Source organism: Corvus kubaryi, unplaced genomic scaffold (assembly GCF_017639235.1).
Source record: "Corvus kubaryi isolate FWS band 111438036 unplaced genomic scaffold, C.kubaryi_AGA036_p1.0 65021, whole genome shotgun sequence".
In the NCBI taxonomy this organism is placed as follows: Eukaryota; Metazoa; Chordata; class Aves; order Passeriformes; family Corvidae; genus Corvus; species Corvus kubaryi.
This window is the reverse complement of record NW_024581700.1, coordinates 140707-168485: the sequence shown is the minus strand read 5'-3', so window position 1 is coordinate 168485 and position 27779 is coordinate 140707. Positions and strand designations below refer to the sequence as shown.

Sequence of the window (27779 nt, the reverse complement as noted above, 5' to 3'; positions counted from 1 at the left end):
TGCAGTAGTGAATAATTCATTTTATTGCCATTTTATTTTTGCAGAATAGACATTCACACTATCTATTGCACATTATCTACTCACACTATCTATCACACTAGATTAAAAGTGGAAAGAAGAAAAATTCATTAAAGTGTGTGTGTGATTACATGAGATTCAATCATTCTAATCTACAGCTTAAATGTATTGACATTAAGGAAATTATTAAAACCAGGACATAATACATGAGAAGATTTAATGAGTGCCACAGGGATCCACTGAGGAAAGCAGGGCATTCACTTTGTTGATGAGAGATAAAGAGATTGGCCTTTTGGCTTGGTAGTTATCTACTTTATGTCAGTTTTCTACGTTTGGAGTTCCTGTTCTCTGGGCTGCTAGAGAGCAGGGGGGGTGATGTTCAAGTGAATGCACAGGATGGGGAGCTACACCAGCACCACTCCACTTCAGCCCTCTCCCTTCTTACTCATGGAGCAGCGCTGAGTGCCATTGGGGAGGAGACTTTCTCTGTCAGGAGAATCAAAAGTGCATAACTAAACAGCAGCCAGAGGAGCAATGGGGGTGTTGGCCTGGTAAGACTTTGCTGCTCACAGCTTCCCCTGCTGAAAGAACTCCCACTGCAGTAATGATAAAGAAGGTCTTGAACAAAACTTTCTATTCCTGAAACTCTTCCAAAGCAGAGATTGCAAGTACTGCAATATTGGAAATTTATATTAGTGCTGTGTGAAAAAAAAACAACAACACATTCTCCTTCTAAGGAGAATTCTCCTTCCTCTCTGTCGGTTCCTATTATCCCTTTGAAGTGCTGTAGCTGGTAGTTGGTGGCTGGATTTCTGTCCAGGTCATATGAGTTAGGTGGAAAAGTGGTTTTTGCAAAACAGTGATGAATCATCTCAAAAGAAGAATAATAATTTTCCTTCAGAAGAAGTAGGATTATAAAACTCTTCTGGATTTGGGAATAAGACTCACCCTACGATCACTGTAAGTCAATGGCAGGACTGGATCTGCTACTGCTGAGTACACCAGTGTATGAGTACCTGTCTTCTGCCCCGGAGTCCTACATACAAGTTACATAATTGCTCTAAGGCATGAAAAAGCTATAGGTAGATAATCTGGAGGAGTGGATTTTTTCTGAGTTATGGTATCCCAGAGAAAGCAACAACAGAGCAAAGCTAATCTCTCATTTTAACTCTGATTTTCAGAACAGAAAAGCTGTTGCAGAAGACCTCCCTGTGGATTTTCTTCATGGTTTTACAATGGATCCTGGTTCTCTCTATACACAAGTTTCCTTCTTTCTTTCCTATGTGAAATGTAGGCACAATATTTTGTCCCAACTTGCTTTGGTCTTGCACCTTTGCTTTTTTTTTCATTGAAGATTACGTTTGGCTTGTGATGTTGCTGACTGCTGCCCATTCTGGAAAGGTGTTCAGCTGGAAGAGCCTAATTCCCCATGTGTTGATGGCCACCATGACAACAGCCAGGCCAATCAGATTTACACCCAGGCCAGCTTTCACCTGCAAAAGCAAAATGCATCAGAGCAACTTAATCAAAAACAGTTAAGATAGGAGAAAAAAGAAAAAAAAAAATCTATACTTACTTACACACAGTGTGATAATTTATGTATAGTGATTTCTAGAGCCAGAAAAAAAAGCATAAATGAGGATTATGTGTCAGGGTATATGTTGGAGTATTCAGGAATGATGGTTAAAGACTGATGCAGTTCATTATGAACTGCTCAGTTTGTCACTTGAACTTCTCAATTTTGATAATCTCAAACTTCTCATCCTTGATAATCAGAATGGAGAGTTAAACCACACAGAACAGGGTGATACATGACTTCCTGTGGAGCTATGTGATAAATCTAATTTCTCCTGCTCTCTTGTGCTTGTCTTAATAGGTCAATGCAAAGAATTGCATACTCCTGAAGCTCTTTAGACCATTACATTCATTGAAAAAAATAAAGATAAGAAATGTGTGTGTCCTACAGCAGATTTGCTGTTCTTAACCTGACAGCTCTATTATGTAACAGCAGTGCAGACATCATCACTTAGTATTAGCACCAATATAATCATTATTATTATTTTTGGCTGGTGGATTGGAACTAGGTGTTGAAGTTGCATGAAGCATGGGAGGATATACCCAGACCCAAGACTCACCATATCTTTGATCTGGCAGTGCCCATAACTGAAGACAATGGCATTTGGAGGGTTACCCACTGGCAGCATCACCGCAAATGAGATGCACATGGTGACAGGAATCAGGGTGTATAAAGGGTTGATGAGCAGTGTTTCTGACTGGAAGAAGAGAGGGAGAGCGGTGTTTTACCTAATCAATAAAAGTCACTGCTGACAATCAGTATGAATGGACCCTCTCTGTTTTCTGTGAATCCCATCTGCCTAATTTCTAAACTTAAGTGTGAATTATTTTTTGGTTGGTTGGGTTTTTTTAGAGCAATGCCATAATTTTGAGCTGGTCGTGCTCCATGGATCTCTCTTGTGACATTTCACACTGAGGGAGGGTGGAGTTTGCTACTAATAGGCCACCTTTGCTCTTTCTCCTACTTGTTCTCTGTGTCATTCTGTATTGTGTCTTCTGGGTCTTAACACTGACTGCCACTTCAGTCTTCATCCAAGAGAAGTCACGACAGGCTAACACAAACAACTCACTTCTTCTAGCTGCTGAATATGCTGAGACATTGTGTGATGTCCTCCTGAACAGTGGTTTAGAGAACCAGCTGTTTGTGATCCAAGCTTGCATGGTGAGAAGGCAGAGATGATGGAATATTCTTTACAGTGGGCTAAAGAATGGTGCTTCTACTGCGGTTTCCAGTGGTGATAAAATTTTGTATTTTCATTTACATTGGCTTTGGCCTGGTTTTATGTCGGAGGGGAAGGGGGAAAGGGTAAACAAGGCTACCATCATTTTGGGGAGGGGAGTGTCTCCAGGTTCCTTTTGCAATCAAAAAAGAGAGTTTGCCTTGAGATGGCAATTCACACTACAAGTAGATTACTGCTCTAAATATTTTTTTAGGAGAGTCACTTTCTGCATGGAGCAGAAGCAAATCTGAACTCCTAAGCCACAGAAACACACTTAGTTCTTTTTGTCTGACCATACCTTTATATTACCTCAGAGCTGTTCACATAACGTGCTTTGGGACAATCCCATAAAATTGTTATAATAGGGAAAGATGGATAATGACCAACACTCTTGGGAAGAAAAGCTTCACATTACATAAAAAAAATAAAGAGAAAATTTTCTGTAATTGTTATTCCAATATAAAATTAAATTAGTATCTCTTTCTTGCACCTTTGTCAATAGCATCCTGGGTTTTCTTCTGCCCCTTACAAACATCTCTTCTTTCCTCGTTGGAAGACAGTATGCTTACCAGATCACCCTTCTGAACAATTTAAAATCTGAAATAAAATTCAGCACTCCAGTCTTTTCTACAAATAGGGAGCTGATGACTACTAATGAGCAACACATTAAAAAAAAAATTAATAAAAGTATCTCAAGCTTTATGTGAAATTCACCTCTCTGGTTGATTCCATAGTCTCCTTTTCTTGTACTTGGCCTATGAATTCCTCAGTGCACTTGGTCTGAGAGGTATTATAAATTCCTTGGTGCTAAAATATGCTTTTGGCTGCCCAATTCTATTATTTGTCCTAGTTCCAAAGTTACAGAACAGTAGCTTGGGAACTGAGGCTGGGTTTCATGTGAATGGAGTGCAAAGACCCTGACATCCTAAAAAATTCACACAAGCCTGTCAGGAAACAACAGACTAAAAATGTCACTGTTTTCACTCACCATGCTGCATAAAATAGGCAGAAAGATGGTTATGGTTGCTGGATTACTAACAAATTCTGTTACCATGGACACCAAAATGCAAGCCAGCAGAGTTACAGCCCAGTAGGGAAGGCTGCTCAGGGAGAGCATTTGACGTCCAATCCATGTAGAGAGGCCAGAGGTCTGGGGAAAAGACAGAAGCACAAGAATTACTAAATACTTGGTATGTTTGTAAAACAGATTCTTCTCTCTGTGGCAGTTTGCATCAGCAAATCCCACCAGCAAATAAACAAAGTTTAGGTCAATGCTTTCTGCATTTCCTTTTGCTCAGTAAAGTAGATTTCACTGCAGTGTTTAATAAATAGCAAGAAAAAGACATATTGAGTGCAGGGAGTAGCTACCTACTACATTATGTGTGGGAAACAATTCTTTCCCTCAGTTATGTACAAACTTGTAAGTATCCACATCATGAATCCAAACTGGGGAGCATACAAAGGAATAAAAGAGCAGGTTGATACTATTTTTAGAAAGGAGGATAAAAAAAATTATCTGTATCAGTACCTTGCATCCAGCTGCTAAGGCATAACCCCCTCCAACCAACACTACAATCTCCCAGGGCATGGTCTTCTGGAAGTCCTTCCAGGTAATGATGGGCTCCAGGCTGTTAATGTCTGTTGACTTTTCACCATCTCCTATATCAAATAAAGTGAGTGTGTGACCAGTGTTATACTGCCCTTTTTGCAAAGATCTTCACATTTTTACAAGAATAGAAATGATGGAATATGCATGGCACTACCTGAGAGAGAGGCAAAGAGGCAGTCCACAGCCTATTTCTCTGGCTAGCCTGGCCTCAGCAAATGCAGTGTATTAATTCCAAACATCCTGGCTTTCCCTTGGCTGCTCTGTTGATGTAAAGAGTTGTAAACCCCTGTGTTTTCATGTTACAGCTTTTTGAGGGACTGTGTGCTGTGTTGTGATACACATGTGCATATATCTGTAGACTACAGAGAAGGTGTTACAATGGGATTTTATTATCAAAGAAGGGCTATGAAGTAGGCCATGATGCTTGATAAAGTGCATTTAGGCCCCTAGATTTTATCTGAGGACATTAGGATTTTTAGTGCCTGAGTATTTTCTTGGAGGAGGAGTTAGAGAGTGCTATGTTTTCCTAAAATCTGTACAATATATGACAGTATAAAAATGTATGTTTATATACATCTATAACTCCATGTAAGACTGTGCAGACCATTCTACTTTCATACAGCACTGCTGAAAGCCTGGCACAGCAAACTGATCAAACCACTGAGTGCTACCCAAACACAAATGTGAAATAATCTCATTATCAAGAAGACTGTGAGAGAAGCATTGCACAAAATTGGAACATTGTCTGGGATTTTATGACCTCCTTTATGTTTATCTTAAGACATTACTGTGATTTCCACTGTATAAGTGATGATTTTTTTACTAGGGTTTATCTTCAGCTTTTTTTTGCATTATAGTTCTTTAATATGGAACTCCATCTGAACCTTTTCTAAGTTCAGTCCTAAATTTGAAAAACACTGAAGAGGTGGCAGTCTCAGATTCAAGACCTGTTTGTCATCCTCTGAATGAGACAATATGAATTATGGCAAAGGAGAAGGAGGTCTGGTGTACGAAGGGCCGGTATCAGAGGAGAAACTGAACCCTGATTTACCAACATAAAAGTTTCTTCTTTGAACTTTTTACAGACAAAAAAATAAATCATTAGACATTGAAAAATGTACCAGCTCTCTTTCTTGCTGCATCCTCCTCACCTTTTTTCCTTTTTCCAAGACATGGCTTTTTTGCTGGAATCAGGAAAAGGAGAAACCCAAGAAATACAGAGACAGTGGCATCGGTCCGGTAACCTTTCCTAGGAAAGAAAAAGCAAGGTTTTCATAAAAGCACATTAACAGAAACACTTCCAATCCAGGTACATAACTCCAAGCACATTTCTGCAGGTGCAGTTGTATTTCCACATCTGAAGTAATACTAACAGCCCTCTAGAAAAATATGCCTGCATATGAAGGATACAAATTGGATTTTTTTCCCATTTGTTAAACTGACTTTTGTAGCCAACTTCAATCATTGCTCAACAATTTTTAACATTCTGGTTGAAAAAAAATAATCCCTTTTGGCTTACAAATCTATTAACTTGGAGGTACAGAAATATAGTGTGTTTACTAGAAGTAACAAACAGTAAACACATTCTGGGGAAAAGCCAAACCCAAGTGATCCTTTAGAAATTAACTGTAGACTGATTTTAAATTAAACGTTTAAAACTCTTTCTGTAAAAGTATTTTGAGGAGTGCCAGACTCCAGTGATCACCAGAAAATCATAATATTAGGAATTGTTTTTCTGTCAAAATTGGAATGCAAAGTTAATTTTATGCAATATAAAGAAAACTTACATTCAAATCATTTCTTCTTTGGTGTGCAAAGTGTGTTATAGTAAGTTTTAATGTAATTTATTTCAATGTTATTTAAAATAAAAGAAAAATTATTTGCTTCAGTCACCATTCTCAGTAATATTTAATTGAATGGACATTTTCTTGATAAAACACTCTTTGTCAAAAATTCTAATTTCAATTATAGTTGCAATATATTCTAGTGACAACTTTTCTATGAATGCACTAAAATTTTTTAAGCTCAAAATCTGACCCTCCTATTCTTTTACATTTGAAATGGCTTAATTTACTTTCTCTAATTAGCTCATTTTGAATAATGAGAAAGAATGGAATTTGTCACTATATGAACAAACACAATTTAAGAAAAAAATCCTAATTTTTTAATAAGGACTCCATTTTTCACTGCTTTATTAAATGTGGCTGATGATGTCTTAGGGGAAAAAAAATATTGTAGAAAGTCATAAGAAGCAAAGTTGTATTCCTGTGCAGTTTTTTAGGTAATTTTACTCACTTCTCAAAAAAAGATGACCATCCTGGGACAAAGCCAGGCTCACGAGTGAACCAAAGCAAGGTCATCAGGATGAAGAAGAATCCAGTCACCATCTCGGGATAGCTAGAAATAAAAGAACAGAGAAAATTAGGAAGTAATTCCAAGGTCATCTGAAAACTCAAGAGCAAGTTCCAGAAGAAGTAAGAAAGTAGAGATTGACTTAAAAAAAAAAAAAGAATAAAAACCATATGAAAAATAGCAAGGAAGATTAGTTTGAATTAAAGAATTCTAGATTTGGCTCCCAGCTGGGAACCATCTAAACCCAGTAAAAAGTAGGCTAAAAATATCCATCTGTATTTGCAATTCAATCATTCATGGGCGAGACCTGAAGGAAAGTATTTCTAAATGCTTGTTTTGTATTTGCATTATTATCTGATTAAATGAGTTAACAAGGTGAAGCTCATATTAGCATTACACTGTAAACACATTCTCTTGCATTTTTTAGAAGGGTAGAAAGCCTAAGAGCAAATGACAATGTAAATTAGCACAGATGGTGCACACAAGGTGACTTGAGGATACTTGAGGTGGCTTGAGGATTTTTAATTTAGCATAGATTTAAATTAAGAATGATTTCAAGTTTAGGCTCATCCTGAACAACAGTCTAGTTTCAGAGTTTATTCTATTCAGGCGGTTGATCTGTCAACATTTCGGTTGAACAGCACAAAAATGTTTTGTGGAGAAGGAATTCTGTGGCATATCAGCCCTTTTGAAAATGAAAATCTTGCCAAATAATCTCTTCAAGAGACATTTCTTGCCATTATGCATAAAGATGGTGGGCAACTGGCAGGGCTGGACAACTGGTGGCCTAGGAAAAAGTCTTTGTTGAACTTCTATCCACTAAAATAAGAACGTGCCTGAATTAGGAAAAGGGGTCCTTTAGGGTTCAAAGACACAGCTTGACTCAGATGACCTTTGAACCCTGGGATAAATGTGAATCTTTCCTTTTTCTTCCTTTTTCCTCTGAAATAAATAAGTGAGTTACATGTTAACACTCATGCTTGTAACAAAGTCTTTGATTTTAGTTCATTTTTGCATTTAGTTCTATTTCTATCCTGGAAGGGAGGAAAAAGAGCCGATAGTTTTAGAACAAGCTACATGAGCCAAAGGCAACATGGAGGGCAATAGGAAAGGATAGTTCTGCCTAGAGAGGCAAAGTCCCAAGGAAGGAAGGTCTGGTTTACCTAACATTTCCCAGTTTCTTATATTCCTCTTGAATTCTTCTCTCTGACATTTCTTCCCGTTTGGTCTTCTTCTTCTTGCTCACAGAACAGGTCTCTTTAAAACTGAGATAGCACGATAAAATTAGTCAAGGGCATAAAAGAGGGGGGGAAAAAAGTACTTAAAAAATCCCAGCAATGAAATAGACTGAAAATTCTGGTGTCAGGGACTGTTGGGACAAGATGTGACTGGGGCAAGGCCTGATGGTAATGGGAAAGGAAATTACTGCGTGTGATATTTGATTAATCTGGTTTCAAGTTCTTTTAAGATTCAATTCTAGTCATAGCTGGAAGGTCCCCAGGGTGCTCTGACTAGTACTGATTGGTATCACTGAGCCATCTTGAGCCATGGCTGGGCTCCCTCTGCGTAGGCTTCGTCAAAGAGCTGCCAGAAACCTCTAAAAGCTACGGCTAGTTTCTATCATCACATGGAAATATTGTGACAGAGGTCAGCTATCAATAGAAATTTTTAATGGGCTAACTATGCTTTCCAGTTGGATCAGGGTTATCCAACATATTTGGGGCCTGCTCTGGCTTTGGAGACCATATTTGACCTGAATATTCAGGATTCACAGTAAACAATGAGGGAAAGCTGTGCTTGGGATCCCATTAGCTGCCACGACCTGTCTGCTTGTACTCACACTGTTATAGAAACAGCTGTTTCTAAACCAGGCACAGCCAGAAAAGCACCATATTTCTCTGCACCAAGGCAGTTGGCCTGGTGTTTTGTCCAGGCAAAAAATGCCTGTACTTCTGCTGGGAACATGAAAACACAAGCCTGTTTCCTAGCTGGGTGTATTGATCCTGCTATACATTTTCATGAATGTTAAGTGAAGCCCTTAGCTTGTTCAGTTTGCCTTTGTTCTGTAAGACAGCATGGACATTCTTAATTGAAATGAAGATGCTTTCAACTTCACTTCAACCCTCTCCTTTTCTTCTTTCCAGAAGTGTTACTTTGCTGTGCTTTGAGCCACAGATTCCTGCTTTTTCACTCCAGCTGCACCCTCTGTCACACAGAGGGGTGAGGGGATCTAAGCCAGTCTAAAAGAGGCAGCAGCAGGGACTGAAGTACCCTGGCAGCACAACTTTTATAGTTCTTTTAGGTGATAATAGGGGTTTTTATGATTCCTGCTATTTTATTATCTCATTTGGTACCTCACTAGACACCCAAGATGTAGCACTGGCCAAACCATGGACTTCAATCTCCCTCAATGTATTTGCTTAAGGCCAGACTCTCAAATGAATTTGCATTGCTCAAGATCCAGACAGGCCCTGTCTGGTCAAAAAAAAGGACGTAACCAGGGTTTTCATTTCACTTGGGCAAATATGTAACACATTGTTTTAGCTCACTTAGCACTGCCTTTCATCTATATGTATTTTAAACTTCCTTGCAAACCTTTCTGTTAGACCAGTAAAATCCACCAGCAGGGAGAGAAGAGGCTGGAAGAGCCTTCCAGGCTGGAAGAGAAGAGCTATATGGTTTATAAAGACCAGTTCTGTGGTAACAATTCCACCCTTAGCTCTTCTTTGCTGACAAAGATCCTTTGATAGGTTCATTCTCTTTCACCTTTGGCCTGGTCTAGGGCCTTAAAGTCTGAAATTCTGTTCCATCTAAGCCAAGTAAGAACAGATTGATGACATAGGGCTTCCTAGGAAAATAACACTACGAGAATTCATTAAACATTTGTGCACAAGCATTAGGCAGCTGTTTCAACATGTTCTAAGTGTTTCCAGGCTCAGGAGGATGTGAAGGCAGGGTATTGAAGCCCAGCTCCTAACATAATATGTTCTTTAATGAACTGCGGTGAATAGAAGTCAGAGATTAAGGAGGCTTGGAATCAACTAGTACTTCTCAAAAAGTCAATAATGCTTCAGTCTCTGGTATTATTTAGAACAACATTAATCAGCATGAAGTCTTGGATGCAATGTGGAATTTCAATTTTATTTTTTTGTTAAACCAAATTAATTGAGGGTATGTTAGGGCCTGTTTCTTCTCAAGATTAAAAAAAAAAAGTGGTGGAGGGAATTTATATTAGCCTTTTAATTTGGAACTACAAGACTCAGAGACTCACTGAGAGGGGCATGGGGCCATTCACCTCTAAATTACTTCAAATCTAGTCAAGGTCAGCAGCACTCATTACAGCACTCAGTGAGCAGAACTCATTATCAATTTAGTCATTGGCCTGGGTGAAATAGTGATGTCAGTTCAGTTCACATTCAAGAGTAAACTAAATCAAATTAAGGCCAATTTAATTCTGAGTAAATGTGTCTGCATCACAACTTATTGCAGATTAACTAATCCACTCTAAATGCACACATTTAGGCAGTTTTCATTAACTTTGTAAAGACAATATGTGGTACAATAAACTAGAAGATTGAGACTTTTTCTTATTTTGGGGCTTAGGGACTTACTGGTATTAAATGTATTTGTCTCAGGCTGTGAGTCTTTCCACTTTAAAGAGTGGAAATATATATGGAGTCTGTTTACCTTTCATTTTAGCTGGTTTTACATTAATTTTGTTGAGCTGGAGGCAGATCTGACAAGTAACTTGTTCACTTGCAGTTATTTTTCTATCCATCTTTTAAACTGTGCTTTTCCAAAAGGACTCGTAACAAGATTTTTGGTCCACAAGGGAATGCTCATTGTCATAAGAGTGAAAAAAGCCCAAAACAGTTGAATGCTTAGTAAGGATTTCTATCAGCAATACCTGGGCACTTTAATCTCAAGCAGCAATTCTCTATACTGCTGCCTCTGCAGGGCAGCTAAGCAGTGAGATTTCCTCTGGTAATTGTTCTGGCAAGAAGAAGGAAATTGTGCCTTAAATTCTGTCATTTTCCAGTCAAAATGTCTTTATGAGACACGTTTGAGAGGAGCTACAGATGCCCTGCTTTTGTAATCCATGTATCTTGAACAACCTTCACTCACTTGTAACCCAAGAACAGCCAGTGCAGCCAGAACCAAGTCAGCACCAACATGATGAGGGAGATGGGGAAACTGAACAGAAACCAGGTTCCAAAATTCACCACTTCAGCTTTTGGGTACTGGCTGTAAATTACAAAAGAGGATGCACGAGAAGTTAGAACAGTAAAGGGACAGGGACCTCCAACAGTCATAGTTGCACACACATCTCTAGGCATATATATCTGTCATGGCATGAGAGAAAAACTCCATCAGTTTGCATTTGCAATAGCTGCATTACCTGTGCAGAGTGAAACCAACACACTAACACTTATAGCTCTCCAAACCCTTAACACCAGATTGTCTGGCCAGCTTCAAAAACACTTGGAGATGCCAGGAGTGAAACTCCATCCTTACCTGTGGTTTATACTAAGGCTTCTTTTAGGGTTGTCAGACTTCAGAATGATTTCACCCAGAATCTCTTTGTATGTCTTCTCATGGGCCACACAAATAGTGGCTGCATTCTGCTGTGCTCTGACAAAGATGTTTGATGAGTGCTTTTAATGCAACTGTCATAAAAGCAAGATCTTGGAAAATTCTGTAAAATCCAAATCCTTGGATTAAGAACGACTTCTGAACTTACTCTTCTTTGCTATGACCATTTAAGAGAGAGAAATGAGGGGTATCAAGGCAATAGTGGCAGCAGGAGGTGGTCAGAATCAGGTCTGAGCTTGGATGTGTGTCTGTGCATGAGAAGTACCAGCAGTCTTCTGACAGAAAAACATTCACATTTCTAGCATTGAAACATTCATGTCTTTGAGAGCCCTGGGCCTATGATAAAGGAAATACTTAGGTGATCAGAGAGGTGCTTCCCATCTTCTCTGAAGCAAATGTGTAAGGCCACATATCTAAGCTGGGGGGTTTTTTGAACTACATGTTGAGCAGCTGATTTTATGACATTTCTTCTTTTGTGACTATTTCTTTCTCTTCTTTGCTATACCTTCATGGCTCTAGTGTTTACTTTTCCAGAGTGCCTGCTGCCTTCATGATAATCAGTATGTCAAATCAAAAGAAGTTGATGGAGAAACTTAAATGTTACCACATGCTGAGGAGTTTTTACTTTGCATGGGAGACAGACATGGGTATGTATTAACTTTCAAACATTAACCCTTAGTAATAACATTAGAGTAGAGAAAGAAGCAAATTTTCCTTCAGAGAGACTGTCGTACTAAGGTTCCTTGAGGTAGGAAATGACCCACAAGGATGACAATGACTCACCCACCATTCTCACCAAATCCCACTATCACTTACTTGTTGAAGTGCTCTAAGAATATGAGGCTGGTGGAGGTGCCAATGATGGTGGTCAGCCCCCCAATGGTTGCTGCATAGGAGATGCTCAGTGAGAGGCATTTGCAGACCATGTGGTCATGTCTGGTCTGGTACCGGTACTTGGTGCTCAGGCCGAGCTCCGGGGACTCAGGAGGCAGGACCAGGATCTGAGCCTGTGAGGGGACACATTCACAAGGAAAGCAGGTGATCAGAACACCAGCCCAGCATGCTCATACGCCAGAGCGATAAAGGGCCCAGAGAAGAAACAGGTTTGTGTAAGAGAGGGCAGGTTTTTTTCTTCACAGGGGTTAACTGGGATCAGTCCTGGAAACCTGGCCAGGGGCCTGAAACTGCCTGGTCTGTGACAGAAATGTAGGACAAGCAGTAACCAGACTTCTGGCTAAGGTCTGGGCCAGCTCTGGGTCTGACTGGAATATCAGTGGGACACTGAAAGCCTTTGAGGGCTGCAGGGACAGGATGCCAGCACTGCAGAAGAAGGAATTCATAATCCTTGAGGTTTAAGAGCAGCCACCACACAAAGGCTTGGTGAACCTTTCACACTTAAACTGGCTCAGAGCCTCTAATTAGGAATGGAGTTCCAGGGATCTCAAAACGTCATGGAAAAGGCTGGGCAATGGGAATATGGAAGGACAAGATGCCAGAAAGTTTTGCTCCAAAAGAAGCTTTCTTAAGTGGCAGGTAACTCTCTATAAATCAAGTCCTTGTACTGGGAAAAAAGGAACAGTACTTCAAGGCACTTCACATGCAACCTGCAATTTAGGATTGAGGAAAAAAGGCAGAAAGTGGTTCAGATAGGCTTGTTAGATTTACTAATTCGTATTTTGATTTATTTTTGCACTGTGAACACAAATTTGTATGTTGGTTTTAGCCTGTTCTTTGGTGGGCATAAACTTATGCCATTAGGATTCTACAAAATTGTCATCCAAACAGCAACCTCTTCTTGGATCCACTCGAGAGAAGTAGAAATACTAGAATGAATTGATTTAATGGAGAATTTTGAGGCTGGATATTTTGGAAGACAAAAAGGAGGTGGATACTAAGACTACCTAACAAAGTGGCTGAACAGATTAATGGTCCATGCCTGCTGCTTTTTTCATTCTGAGTAGGATTTTGTGTGTCAGGGGCTGTTGTTTTTGAGTTGGGCTATTTTCCAAGGAGGATTTACAGAAACAAAGTGGCTATTACAGTGAAATAATAAAGGAAACTCGTGATCACATTGCTAAATATAAAGCTAGATGAATTGTCCCAGCCACTGGGGATGGGTCTTCTGAACATACCTGTGCTGGCTGCATCTAAATGGGAGCAAGAACTAGCAAAGGGCCAAGCCGTGGCTGTGGTGAGATGATGGAAAGTGATTCCTTCCAAGGAACAAACACTAAACAGTGGGGAGCAGGTGGTATTCACATCTGTTTTTTGCCTCACCCCCAGGTCTAACATTTCCTTACCTGAGGTAGGTGCTGCCCATTGCTCGTAGAATTCATTGTTCCAATTGGGTTGGCTATCATGTGCACACCATTCATGCTCTGCAAGGAGGAAAATGCCTTTGGATTAGCCTTTATTATGTTCCTAGGGGCACTTAGAACAGAATTTGTGATGCTTTGTAAAGGTACTGGGTAGCAGGTTTTGGGGACAAAGAAGGAAGAAGAAAAAATGGTTCCAAAACTACAAGAAAATCCAGCCCACTAAAAATCAGCTGTTAATTTTATGCTGGGGGAAAAAAAAAGTTTAAACTCCTTGATTTTTTACTTTAAAGTGATTTTAAAGTCAGATTATAATGAGATTTGGTCTTCTTCCTCTGTCATGCAGGAGAATTTAAGAGATCCCTTGAGCCTGTGACTTTGTGATATGTGCTGTAGCAACTGAGAAGTCGCAGCTGCAGAAGCTGGCAATGCCCAAGCGATAAAAGATCATACCCATATGATATGATCCCTATTCCAAAAGAATTTGCTGGAAACCATATGGAATTGTTAGTTTGCTGACTGGATCTCAGGATCTCCAGCAGGAAGTAAAACAAACTTATGTTGTTTTGTACTTATGTCATTGTTGTTATGGAGCTAATGATCCCCAATTGATTTGTGCAAGCAGGCTGACAGGTTAAATACAAAGCAGGACCGTCTGCAGTACATACTTTCTGCCAGTGACCACCACACATTTGAAATAAAAGAAACAGCAGTGTTTTTCAGAGCTTTGTGCATCTTGCTCAGCTGGTTCCTGCATTAGAAGACAGTGTAGCTCAGAAAATATCACCTGTGACAATACCTTTGAGTGCATCAAGGAGCTGAAGTCAGTAGTAGTAGCACTAAAAACAAAGAAAGGAAAATATACTTTAAAAATGCCTGTTCATCCAGCTCCCGCAAAAGGCACACATCATGGGTAGGAGGGGCAACATCTGCAGGAGAGCTAATGCCTACTGAAATGCTGAATACTGTTTATTAGAACCTCTTATGTGGGCTCTTGGCCAAACAATAAGAGTCATTATTATGTTCCATAGTTCTATCTCTAGCTGGGTAGCAGTGCAAAAAATAAAGGTTGTTTTCTTGGTGGCATTTACCCCGTTCTAGCAGAGGATTCCATTCTCTGTGGAGTGCATCTCCAAGCAATCCAGCACCACTGCTGCCTGTTCCAGTCAAGCCCCTCCTCCGCCAACTTTTCCAATGCTGTTTCTGAGTACCTACGTGTACCACATTAAAGCCTTCCCTAAAACCTGTCCTGTGTGGCATGTGGATCATGCAAACAATCCACTGAATTTCTTTCCAGAAGATATGCTACTTTTCCTGCCAAATTCAAAGCTCTTGTTCGAGTAATCCTATTTTAATAATAGTTCTGTATGAAATATCCCACACATATTCTTCAATAGGGTTTAAAAGGATCATTGGCACAATGCCAATCTGAAGATTTAATTCTATATTGCATGGAAAATATGGCTAGGATAAAAAGAGGTAACAGAGGCAATATTGGAGAACCCAATTAGTCTCTAGACTAATGAGAAAACTATTTAGATCTTGCAAGTTAACTTAAAGTCATCAACCTGTACTGTTTGAATTATAATATTTGTTTTAAAGTTAATTAACATTTAAAGTAAAAAAATACTTGTTTCTCTTTTATTTTGAACAGCTGTGAACAATACAGAAGGAGCTCAAAAAGGGACTGTGCAATTTGTTCTCACACTTCATAAGATGGTCCTCAAAATTAGCCGATAATAAATTTTTAGGACATTAGCTTTGTATACTGTCTTGTATATCTTAACTGATGGTTAATTAGATAATTTGACAAAGAAATTAGTCCTTTACTTGATTTACCCTTTCCCCTTACTAGATTCTGCCCCAAATAGAGACCTAGTTGAAACTGTTAGTGTTTCAAACCTCTGAAGAAATTTGTCTCTATTTAAAAAATCCTTTTACAAATTTTGTGGGGGAGGAGGGGCATTTTTCTGCCTCCCATCATCTCCCTCCACCCTCCATTCTCATCTCCCTCTTAAATGCAGGCAGTTCAGACTTTCTTCAGGAATTCTCTGTAAGTGATTTCCCTCTGGATATGTCCTGTGAGCAGTCCGTGCTGTATTTGGATCCTCTCCATCACTGTTCCTTCAGGGGAACAGAAATAAAAATCTGTGCACAGCACTTTCTTGCACAGCACAAACACAGACTTCAAAAGAGCTTTCAAACCTCTACAAATATTTTCCTTCTCCCTAAAATATCCATAGTGTTCAAAAATAAATGAATACTGCAAAGTTTTAGTGAGATCCAGACCATTGCATTAATCCCATTTATCATGTAAGCCTTCCTTGTCAGTCACATGTGAAACATTCACTTGCAAGATTCTGCTTGCCCTTCCTGGCTCTACTCCTGGGTTCATCTCATTGCAACCTGTGTAGGGTTCAAATGTCCAGTCCTGATGAACAGGGTTCATTCTTACTCCTCATTGATGAAGATAAGCTCCAGTGAAGGTTGGCCATGCTTTTCACCGAGACCTGCAACAAAGGAACAGAGAGCAGCCCTTGGGGTAAGAACTGAGCTGAGTCCCTGGGCCACAGCACTGGACCTGGAGAAGCTGCTACAAATAAAAGCTTGTCCAAACAGTCTCAGGTGCTCTCTTTATGCAGCATTTTATTGTTCTGTATTGTACTGATTATGTGCATCTGGCAATTAAAAGACTGTGATACCTACAAATAATAGACAAGGTTGGATGAAAAAATTTTCAGCCTGGAAACTGTAAAGTGAAAGAAAGGAGAGATCTTTTTCTTCCTAAACCTTTTCTTTCTGGGAAGGAATGAACAAAATGAACCTTAGAGCTCTTATCAAATTTTTTTATGGGATTGTCAAGAGAAAGCTTCTGAGCCTCTTCTAAATTTCCTGGACTTTATTCTCAGAGGTTTTCTCCCAACCCTGTAAAATCCTATGACCCAAAAGTTTATTACATACAGCCACAGCAGATGCCCTAATTCAGTATAGTGTCCCAGCTCCTGTTCTTCCATCACTTCTTGAAACTTTCTTTCATTTTTTGAAAGGAATATTAGAGTACAAAAAGAAAGAGTACATATCAGTGCTTTTGGCAGTATAAATCAGACAGATCTGACCTCGATAGAATTTGAATAATATGTATCAACAAGCCTGGTCACTGATAAACAAAAGAGAAAAGAGTGGCCAGTACTAAAAAGTACCTATTGGCTTGTTGTCTTCAGCAACGGTGCTGCCTGCAGTCGTGATGACCTCGCACTCCTCCTCAGCATTCACTAGCTCCTGGAGCACTGCCTCCACGATTGGCATCACCATGGCTGTGCTGGAGGTGTTGGAAAGCCACATGGAGAGCACCGTGGTGCAGCACATAAAGCAAAGGAGCAACCTGGAGTGCAGCACAGGAAAATACGAGGAATCACAGGGGGAAGAAAAAGGAGGGGAAAATTTGTGAGCTTTCAGACTCTGAAAGGAAAGATGGGTGTGACAGATGCCCCAAACCAAGGTAGCTTTTGCCCATGGATGGGAAGATCAGAGAGGTTTCAAGCTGCTGCTGTCAGGCTCAAGCTACCCCCAAGCCAAAGGTTCAACTCACATGCCTGGCTTGGCTCCAGCCATCATCACCATGCGCAAGGCAATTCTCTTGTGGAGATTCCACTTTTCTACAGAAGCTGCCACACAAATCACGCCCATGAGGAGCAAAGTTGTGTTCTTGAAATATTCAGCAGCCACCTGCATTAAGGGCCAGGGGGAATCAGTCAGTTAAAAAAGCAGTAACTACTCTACACAGAAAGCATGATGAATGAGAAGAAATATAGCCTTGCGCATTTTTGCTCCCTGGAGTAAGAATGACAGGGAGCTGGAGAAAATGAAGAATTCATAAATCAAAATAGTCTCTTTAATCTCCTTCTTGTTGTGTTTACAAATAAGGTTCTCTACCCTATTGTTTATAGGCTTCTCAGTTTTGAAGAGATCAAGAGAAATGTTATTTTTTTCTAGCAGGATATTCAGTGCCTGCAGTAAATCAGTCATACTCGACTAGGCTCAGAGGGAAACAAGCACAGGCAAAACTGCACTGAAGGCAGCTTACTCCTGTGCTTCATCTGCTTTTTCATTCTGGACATGTTTTTGTCTATCTTGCTTATATTTATTCTGTTATGTTCAGCTTTTAGGCAAAATGTGGCATCCCTAGAACCTACAGCTTCAGAAAAAAAGTCCTGTGGGACTTGCTCTTTGAGTGTGATAAGAAATGGTTGGTATATTGCTGCAGTGATCCACAAACCCTGTGCCAAAACTTTTCACATTGGAAATCCATCTCCACTTTATCAGGAAAATAGGGAAAAGTTCCAAGAAGAAGAACTTTAATTTAAAGATGATGAGCAAAACCCATTAACTGGTTCACGAAAATATTAAGAGACCACCTCCAAAGCAGAAATTGTGAATGTGGGTCTTGCTAAAAAAATGAGAAGATATTCTGTTAAGCAACTGCAAAAATGGCAAATTAAGCAAGCCATACAATTCTTACACAAACACACACACATACTTCTGTAAAAACAAACAAAATGGGAGAAAATAAAAGTTGCAAACAGATGTTTGGGGTCTAGCAAAATTTTTCATTTAATTTTGATGCAATCCTTCCTGTGGATCCAAAAATGCTGTTAGCAAGGAATTTTCCTGCTTCTTTTAAACCATGGGATACTTTTCTCTCTCATGGAAGATAACAGCAGAAGTTCTGTAAACCATGAACACCTGCGACCTTGTAGAACTATGTTTATGGTACAGTAGAAAAATATTTTGACAATGGATGTTTTAGGATTTTAGCCAATCACCCCAAGGGGTGGCTGGTCCTTTGTCCAATTAGACTATGAAGAAAAAAGTCTATAAAAGAGTTTGTAAAATAATTAAATAAATCAATCTTGCTGCACAATTCCTGCCTGCTGGATCTTCTCTCCTCCTCCCTATGGCTGCGGGACACGGTCATATCGAGAGTGGAAATACCTTCCTAGGCTGTTACTGGAATATTTTTCTAAAAACATAACTTCTTCAGTTTAAAACTACTCCTCTAACCAAATGTAGGTGCCAGCATTTAAAAACAATTAAGAACAGAGGAAGCAATAGTTTTTCCTTTGTCCTCAGTTATATTGATGCTCCTCCATAAAGTGCAAGAATGACACTAACGTTATTTTGTGAAATCTGCAACAAGTTATACATTTAATAACACTTATTTAATAAATCCCTGTGGTGACCTAAATAGATTTGGCAATCATAGTTGTTTGCCAGAACTTTTAAATATCACCTTTTTGGCTTTCTTCCACCGTCTTCTTTCTCATTAACTTACTTTATTTTCCTGCTACCTTTTCAAAAAATAATGAGGTGAATGTAGGAAATCCATCAACCTGGCAGAGTGAAGAACCTGTTTATTTTTTTTTTTCCTTTATTCCTTTTACAGCCATTTTGGAGAAATAAGTGAATGCTAATAGTCTTATTAACACCAACATACATATATATGACACACTGAGTCATGTTCTTAAGCCCCTGTGAGTAATTTGTTGCTTAAATAGTAGTAATTTTCTAGGCAACAGTCACTCCTGAACAGCTTGGAAATACTGCAACATCATCAGAGTTGTTTATTTTTGAATGCAGGGGTTTATTTCTGTTCCTAAAGCAAATAATACATTCTTTTCAGCAGTCTTACTGTCACTTTATTTGATATTACACTGAATTTCTCTCAGGCTGCCATTAAATTTTCCTTCTCCAGTGTGCTGCCAAATTTTTAATGAAAATGTTAGGAAGAAAAGATTGTGAAAATACCGAATTGTGTTTGTATGAAAATGCATCTAATTTTATTACAAAACTTGGGGGAATAAGCAGTCATAAAACTCTTGGCTCATGCTTGTCTCTATCCATTTATGGGTATTCCCAGTGCTAGATTGTGAGAGAAGTCCAACAATTTTATGTTTGCTACATATACTTCTGCAGTCTTATCTGTATTACTTGTCCTTAAATGTGCTGTCCCCTCATGCCCAAATAAAGAGATAGAAAAAAGGAGGGGGGAAAGAAGTTGTAGACAAAATAAAATAAATTATTGGCATATAAAGAAAGAAATTAACATTCAAAAAAAACTCAAGTAAGCAAATTCAGGCCTGATCATAGAGACTTTTTTGTACAGCTACTCCTTTGCCTGAGAACTCATGGCTACAATGCAGCACTAGGTTACAGCTTTGAAAAAAGACTAGACATTCACCTGGATAACAAAATTATCTAGTCTTTTACAGTAAATGGTAACTGGTTTTAGCGTATGTACCCTCTTGCCTTATATGACATCCACAGCAAATACAATTGGAAGGAAACTTTACAGTGTGTCCTGTAGCTGCTCTTTACATGGATTTGAGGAGGGGAAAGGTGGGATCCTGTGGAGCAATAGGTTGTGATGCAGCAGTTGAAAGGATGGACATCTCTCCTGCCTAATATAGGCTGTATTATATCCTCTATTGATCTTCTGTCGAAGAAAGAGCTGGTGGGACGCAGTTACCCATGATGAAATGCACACTGCTGCAATTGCTAGGTTTAGTTTAGCAGGCTGCAGCTTTCCTGAGAGCTCAGCAGAGTGCTTAGGGCAGTGAGACCATTTCACCCTCCCGTAGTCCATTTTGGACAGCTCTGTGGTTTTGCTCTGGCAGCTATCAGCCTTACAACCAGTGATGGCAAGGGAGGCGAGAAGGGTCTCTCCATGAGGGTTTAAGAGGATCTTTTAATAGTTACATCTTGCCCCAGCTACCCCCAGAGTCAGAGAGACCTTGTGACCGGGGTGCAGGGGGTTTTGTCAGGGGCTCAGGGGCAGTACCTGGGCAGGGTTAGGGTACAGGAGCAAATAGGGAGAGCCCGAGGGAGCGGCCAGGGCTAGGGGCAGGGAATGGGGGGTGGGGGGAACCATGTGGGCTAGGAAGAGCAATGAGTAAACCGATTGCTACAGTACACTGCTTCCTCCCATACCTCTAAGCCTTGCTACTGCACTAACATCAGCATTATTCAAATAATTAGCTGAGAGTAAGAATATTAAATGACAAAAATGAGCAACGGTCTGACCTCGCTGGACTTCATGACTCCAAAGAGAGGGTAGAGGAAAGCAGGAACCAAGGCTGCTGCCCCAAGAGGCACTGCTTCAGAGACCCAGTACACAGCTGTCACCACAAGCACGTAGGCACACGAGGCTTCCTGCAGGAACGAAGCACAGAGGATGAGTCTTACTGCCCCACCGCATGCTGTGGGAGATCTGTGAACTCACCCATGGGATTCTTCAGACTCTGGGTGCGTGGGTCTAGAAAAACCAAAAAGGACTGTATTGGGACCTCCAAAGGTGCAGCTGTTTGGGTGTGAAATCTTGGCTACCATCTGAAAAGACAGCTTCTGAAGATTATGCTAATGAGAATTTTCACATATAAGACAGGACAAAGCATTGGGATAAGCCTGTTTATCAGCAAAGTAATGGCTTCAAGTGTATTTATAAATTTGTTTGATTTCCATAATCCAATATTTACCAAGCATTCAATCATGACTGCTCAGATTAGACCTGTTGACCTGTTATCTCTGCATGTTTTTGTCTCCAGTACCAGACAAAGACAAGAAGTGTTACTTTTCAGGACCAGATGAGAGCATTCATATTTGCCATAAAACTGCCTCGTAGTTATTTTGGGAAATGCTCTGGAAACTTGTGGTTTGTTGTTGTTTTTTGTTGTTTTTTTTTTTTTTTTAAACAGTGTGCAAACACTTTTGTTAGATGATTTTATTTGCTCAGGTAATTTCTAAAGACCTTCGGAAGAAGACCACAGACCTGCAGGGTTGGAAGCAATGGGTGAATGGAGTTAATGGGACAAATTTGCTGCTGTCCAAGGTTCTGGTAGAAAAAGGCATGAGAGCATCATGCTGAGCAGTCATGGGGAGCTGGGGTATGATGGAGAAAAGTGCTATCTGCTGAATACTCTTACAGGAAAACACAGCTAGTGCATGGAAGTCTTCTGGTCCATTTCTATGATATATCTTTATTTATTGCACTCCTTGGAGTTCTCCTTAGGCTCAATTTGCTATCTTACCAATAGTTTCTATACTTAGAAACCTCTGGATATCTGCTGGTAATAATTACAGAAACTACCCTCAAGAAAAGGTTTTTCCTTTCCTTTTCTTTTCTCAAGTTTGAAGCCAAGTCCTGTACTGGCCTAACCTGCATTCTATGGCAGTTAGTAGGTCTGCACTGATTTACTCCAGCTATAAATGTACCCGTTCTTCATTATGTACCAGACGTTGCATATGAATTTATCGAGTCATGTGGAGTCACAGCTCACAAATGGCTACTGTTTAGAAAATTCCCTGTTCATAAATGCTATTTGAGTCTCTTAAAATATAAATTCACTACTTTTGTTTCCTGGATGGATGACTTCTAAATAAAGCAGCTTTCAAGAGGTCACACAAGCAATTCTCACATATCCCTGTGCAAATCAATGAGCATGTTTTTACATTTCATTGTTTTTCAATCACTTTTGTGAACGAGGTGGTAAAGCCTAGTGAAATTATACAGGGATGTGGGTTCAATGGAATGAATCAATAGCTTGTATTTAAATTCATGTTTATAGGTGTCATTTTTACATTACCTCTAGCAAAGAGCTACAATCAGTTGTTGATCTTTTTTTTGAAGTACTGCTTATAGTAATAACAGGCAGAACACAACCCACAGAGAAAGTTAAGATAGATTGATATGTATTGATTGCTTTACTTGAGTAAGAATTGCAGCCAGGGTTACTCAGAAGCCTGGATTTAAATATTTAAATGCCAGATCTCGCTCTGTTTCAGAGAAGTGTAACATTAAACACTTATATTTCAACAAAGCCAGGGTAGGTTTATATCAGATATTAGGGAAAATTTCTTCAGTGGTAGGGTGGTCAGGCATTGGAATAGATTGCCCAGAGAGGTGGTGGATCCACCATCCCTGGAAGCTTTCAAAGGACATGTGGATGTGGCCCTCGGGAATATGGTTTAATGGTGAACACAGCAGTGCCGAGTTAGCAGTTGGACTTGATGATCTTAGAAGTCTTTTCCAGCATTAATGATTCTATGACTCTGTGATTCTATTAAGCAGGGCCACCAAAATAGCTGAAAAAAATTTGGAAGAAAACCTAACTTCCTTTGAGCAGATAGACTCCAATTACTTGAGAGGTTATAAAGAGTATCTGAAAGGCTGTTGGAGAAATTTAGCTCTGGATTAGCCAACTTGCTGCTCAGTCACTTTTAACTACATTATACTTCAAGGTTAATATTCTACAGAGAGCAGAGCATAGGGCCATTTTTGTGACCTAGTGACTCTGACTCATATGTAATTTTTAACTCATTAGCTTCTGCTAACAAACTGTTACGTTGCATGGGCTCTGTATGAGATCCAGCAGTTGTCTGAGGAGAACAATAACTTCTAATGAAAGAAGAATCAGTGATTTTTATTTTAAAGCTGTGCAGATGTAAAATCCAAGGGATACGTTTTGCCAAAATTAATAAAATTGCTCTCATCCTAACCTGAATCTAAACCATTTTCTCACTCCAAAAATGCACTTCTCTTTAATTTCTTTGAGTAATTGTTTGTTATTTTTTATTACTCCTCTCTGTGTGGCAATAAAGTAGGCTGATAATGAAAATGGAATAGGACAAAGGGAAGTTGCATCTCTACCGAAACCTTACTGGGATGGGCACAGAGTCTTTGTGTTCCCTACAAAACAGGCTGCAATCATTTTACAAAATAAACACCCTAAAAAACCCTCCCATTTTTAAATGGTACAAAACTGTAAGTGAGCACTGGGAAAGCCAAGCTTGCTAATCTCCACTATAAACTTAATCGGCTTGTCTGGCAACTTTATTTATTTTTCTCTGTTTCCAAGAGAAACCATATTAATCTCTTCTATTTAATTGAGCTGAGTTTATATATTTAATTAATGGTTACCAGAGCTACTAAGTACTAGACTGAAGCAGTGGCAGTATAATTTTAAGTGTTTCACCCTCCTCATTTGTTATACAGCTGAAAATTTCTGTTAAGCCAACCTCAGAGCTTGAAGCAGGGAATAGGAAAATGTGATGGCTGAAGGGACTATCATCAATTTATCTGTCTTCAGTCAGTCCCTTAGGTGGAAATAAAAGAGGAGCTGAAAGGAAGCTGTGGCTAAAAACTCCACACTAAGGGTCATGCATCAAACTATTGTAACTAAAATATCCAAGGATCTCAGAATGATTAAAAGAAAGAATAAATTCTGTGTTGGAAATTTGCCCACTTAAAGGTGTGCATTGCATATCTTGCATGCAGAGGTGTGGTTAAGCTCTGCAAAGAAGTAGTCCAGCCTCTGGAATAACATCTTTGATTTTATGGGATCATGCTGAAATTCCAGTCTTCGGCCGGTGTAAATAAAACCAAAGGTGACTGAAAGGATGTCATCTGTGGCTCTTCAGAGCACATTCTGTGCTTTAGGGTCCATTCTGCTGATTTGGCATATCAGCATGTCAGCATCCCCTGATACTGCAGGTCTCACAGCTCTGCCAGCTGCTGACTTTTGAGGAGCAATCCAAACTGATCCTTGATTGGGCACAGTGTGGCCACAGGAACAGTGGTCACAGAAAGCCTGTTCTCAACTGACTGAATTCATGTGGCATGCCTGATGGTATCTCTGGTGGCTTTATGACAAAAGAAAAAAAAAAAAGAGGATAAAGATTACAAAAAAGAAGCAAAAATGCTCACGTCACTGTGAACAATGAAGGAAATAAGGACAGAATGAAAAAGACCCACAGTTTAAGGCAAACACTTTTTTTGACCTGAAAGACATTTATGTGTGTCCAAACCTGTGGTACAATTTCAGTCAAAACTCTGGAAGGGGAAAAAGAATTCAAGCAAATTTTATCAAATTTATTTTTCACCCAACCATTCCTTGTCACAAAATAATATTAAAGAAGCTGTGGACTTTATTCCCATTAGCAGTATCTAACAACAATTCTGAGTCCTTGTGCTCCCTTTGATCACTCTTGCCACTATACATGTAATGCTCCTTTGACGTTTCCAGAGATGTGCTGGTATCATCAAAGAAACTGCAAGCTGATTCCCTGCAGAAATGCAAATATAAATGACCTGGTAATTTCAATCTCTATAAAAAAAGACAAAAAAACCTAATATAAATGTAAAAATACCACCATGTGAGCAGGCATCAAATTTAATCTTCCCATTTAAAAAGTAATCATAATCAATGGGTTGTAACAAAGTAAAATCTACACAAAGGCACTTGAATAGTGTGCTGTCAGCTGAGTTTACTTGCTGGTGTTGTTTTCTTAATAGCACTATAAACATCTGTCCAGCTCTTGGTCAGACACTCAGCTGTACTTTACCCTCTGTGGTCACTCACATATGTACAAAGTGGATGTAAATCACCACCAGCTGGATTTTCACATCGCTTTGCAGTAAAGCAGCATCACAAGGTGCAGAGTAATAGTGCAGGGGAGCTGGTGCTGTACCAGCTGGTACTGTACATTCTGGTGGTGTACATTCTTGGAGCAATCCTGTCAGTGAATTCCTGCTTCAGCACCCATATGGTGCTTTACAATTCCCTTGGCTGAGCATGTCAAGGAGTATCTCTTTTCATGTCACCCTTCCAGGGACATGGGGGGAGATTAAACCTTTCTGTAAAACAAGCCTCTGTGAAAGGGTGAGCCTTTCTGTTCCCTGAAGAGCACAATTGTCTGTCATTCATTCCCTCTCTTGAGGTAAAAGAGATGAAAAAGTATTGCAAGAGACCAGCCAAGATACACTGACGTTCAGAGCAGGAAAACGTGAAACATACAGTTCAGTGGTGCAGGAACATTTCCTTTCTATGAATCCTGGTTATCTTTCTAAACAAAATATTACTGTTTTGTTTATGAAAACAGCTATACAGTTCCTAATCCTTTGCATTTCTGTTTGATAAAGGAGTAGTATTCATAAATCCCCTGATACTATAAGGAAGAATTAATCTTTAGCAGGGCAGAGGACAGAATGGAAATTACTGCACATTTTGGACAGATTTATGTCTAGGGCTATGGGGAAGGACAAGCTGCAGATTTTTAATACATTGCAAATATTGATAAGTTAAATATCACCACCTCTATAAGGTAGGAAAACATTGCTATTTTATGGGTTACAGCTGCAGAGATGTGCAAAGAAAGGACTTTACCATGTGGCCAAGGTATTCAGTAGCTCCAAAGCAGAGTCAGGAACACAGCTGCACTCACTCCCTTTGCCTGGTCTGTGTGTTAAGCACAGGATATTCCCTCCTTTGCATTGCTGTGTATGTCTCTGGGCCAGCATTTATGAGCCAGTGTCAGCTGCAATGCCTCAGCAGAGGCACCTCCACCTGCTCTGGAGCAGTCAGTGCCATGCATTGCTACCAAGTCCTAGTTCCTGCCTCACCTGAATTGCTGCCTTATAAACCCACACTAAATTGAAAGTCCCTCCATGCATACTTATTACTAAAAAACTAAAGACTCTATAAGTATTCCTTTAAAGACCTCTCCTTAAAGAAAATTTCATGGATGTGTTTGTTCTGTTCCCCCTTCCACACAGATATTATTTTAGAAAAAGAAGAGATCCAATATTTCTGCTTTAAAACAGTGCTTTACTAGCTTCACCTGGCTCTTCAGCTCTGCTTGTGATATGACTCAAGGTACCCCTGGCTCTTATCATGATGACTTCTCAGTGACCCTCACAGTCCTTCAAATTTGAGTCTTTGATTTTTCTAAGATCTGTGTTTCTTGAGGTCTTTGTCTTTCTTTTTGCACACTGCAAGCTTAATCAGCAGGACTACCTGCTGCACTCAGAGGCTTTGCTAAAAAGAAAATGAAAATGTACTTACACTGCTGGGGTATATGAGCGGCAGAGGAAGAAGCAGAAGTGGAATGAGAACAACGAGAAAGAGATTTCTGGATCGGAGAATCTCCTTCATCACTGCCATACTCTTTCACTTCCTGGTGGCTTTTTCCTCCTTCAGATTCTTCTCTGGTTCCTCAGATGTTCCAATTTTCATGCCACGTTTTCCTTCACCTGTGCCTGGATTTCCCCAAAAGATCTCTCAGCATCTCATCTCCTATCCCCACAGTCACCTAAAATATCTTTCTTAGTTTATTTGTTCTTCAATCTGTTGTTTTGAAAAGGTTTATCGACTACAAAGACATTCAGTTTATGTAGGGCTCACCACCACATCCAAATTATTATCACACCATAACATGCAGAGATTTGCAAGTTGGAGCATAGTGATCTTTTGACAAATTTTCTTTTTTATTCAGACTCACAGTTGTAGATGTGTTGTATCCTTATTCCCATGTTTTATAAAGTTTTTTTCTTCCATCATCTAGCGATGTGGTTCCTGTTTTCATAAATCAGGTGAGATATGTTTTGGGCTGCTGCTTTTCCTTCTGCTTGATAGTCTGAAAGTCTCATATACAGTTCCTTTTCTGCTGGAAAATTACTAAACCAAACAACTTATTGTTTAGTGCATAGAAGTAAATTTTCAGGTACTTCTTCTTTAAAGAAAAGACCGAACCCCCCCTCCATTTGCAGCTCCTTTGGATTTTATTTCTTTGCTTCTGTTTTGTATCTACCTTTACCCTACTTTTGCCTTGAGCTTGGAATTCACAGGGCAGTAATTCCAGCATGGATTATACTTGATCTCAAGACAAAAACTTGTTAAAAAGCTACAGGCAACTCTAATTCACCAATGAGGACTGCTGAAGGTAGAAGTTGCTCCACCCATTGCCCCAAACACAGTCAGAACATTTGAGAAAATCAACAGCTTTCTGACATTCCCACAAATATATAAAAAGAGCTTTTTTAAGTGGCTGAACAGTTTGTTATTGTTTCAAGGTCTCTGTACTGATGATAAATAAATAATCATTGTTTTCTGAACAGTATCTTTTGTCTTCGTGCTTCTTCCATGGCGACCGTTGAATGTAACTAATTCAAAAGGCCTGGGCTGATCTCTGTGCTGGCTCATGTGCCCTGAGTATCCAGAGGGCCCAAAATCAAACTGAGAATTTTTAGACTTTCTAGTCTAAAGT

The 27779-nt window shown here is 39.6% G+C and overlaps 1 protein-coding gene across 5 annotated transcripts; it reads right to left on the bottom strand.

The window, feature by feature from the left end:
• LOC121672867 (solute carrier family 13 member 4-like) lies at positions 1 to 27465 on the bottom strand. Of its 5 annotated transcripts, none has more exons than XM_042045768.1 (16): positions 26579 to 27462; positions 20763 to 20891; positions 17272 to 17408; positions 16883 to 17064; positions 16138 to 16192; positions 14470 to 14521; positions 13668 to 13745; positions 12184 to 12374; positions 10900 to 11019; positions 7938 to 8039; positions 6718 to 6819; positions 5544 to 5671; positions 4342 to 4472; positions 3802 to 3963; positions 2154 to 2291; positions 1 to 1511 (listed from the first exon to the last, which is right to left on the bottom strand). In XM_042045768.1, exons 1-16 carry the CDS (start codon positions 26675 to 26677, stop codon positions 1374 to 1376), a joined length of 1944 nt encoding a protein of 647 aa, XP_041901702.1. In that variant the 5' UTR covers positions 26678 to 27462; the 3' UTR covers positions 1 to 1373. The 5 variants fall into 5 exon arrangements, with proteins under 5 accessions (XP_041901702.1, XP_041901704.1, XP_041901703.1 ...); XM_042045770.1 differs by having other exon boundaries at positions 5574 to 5671; positions 26579 to 27461; XM_042045769.1 differs by having other exon boundaries at positions 14482 to 14521; positions 26579 to 27460.
• Between the last annotated feature and the right edge of the window lie 314 nt (positions 27466 to 27779).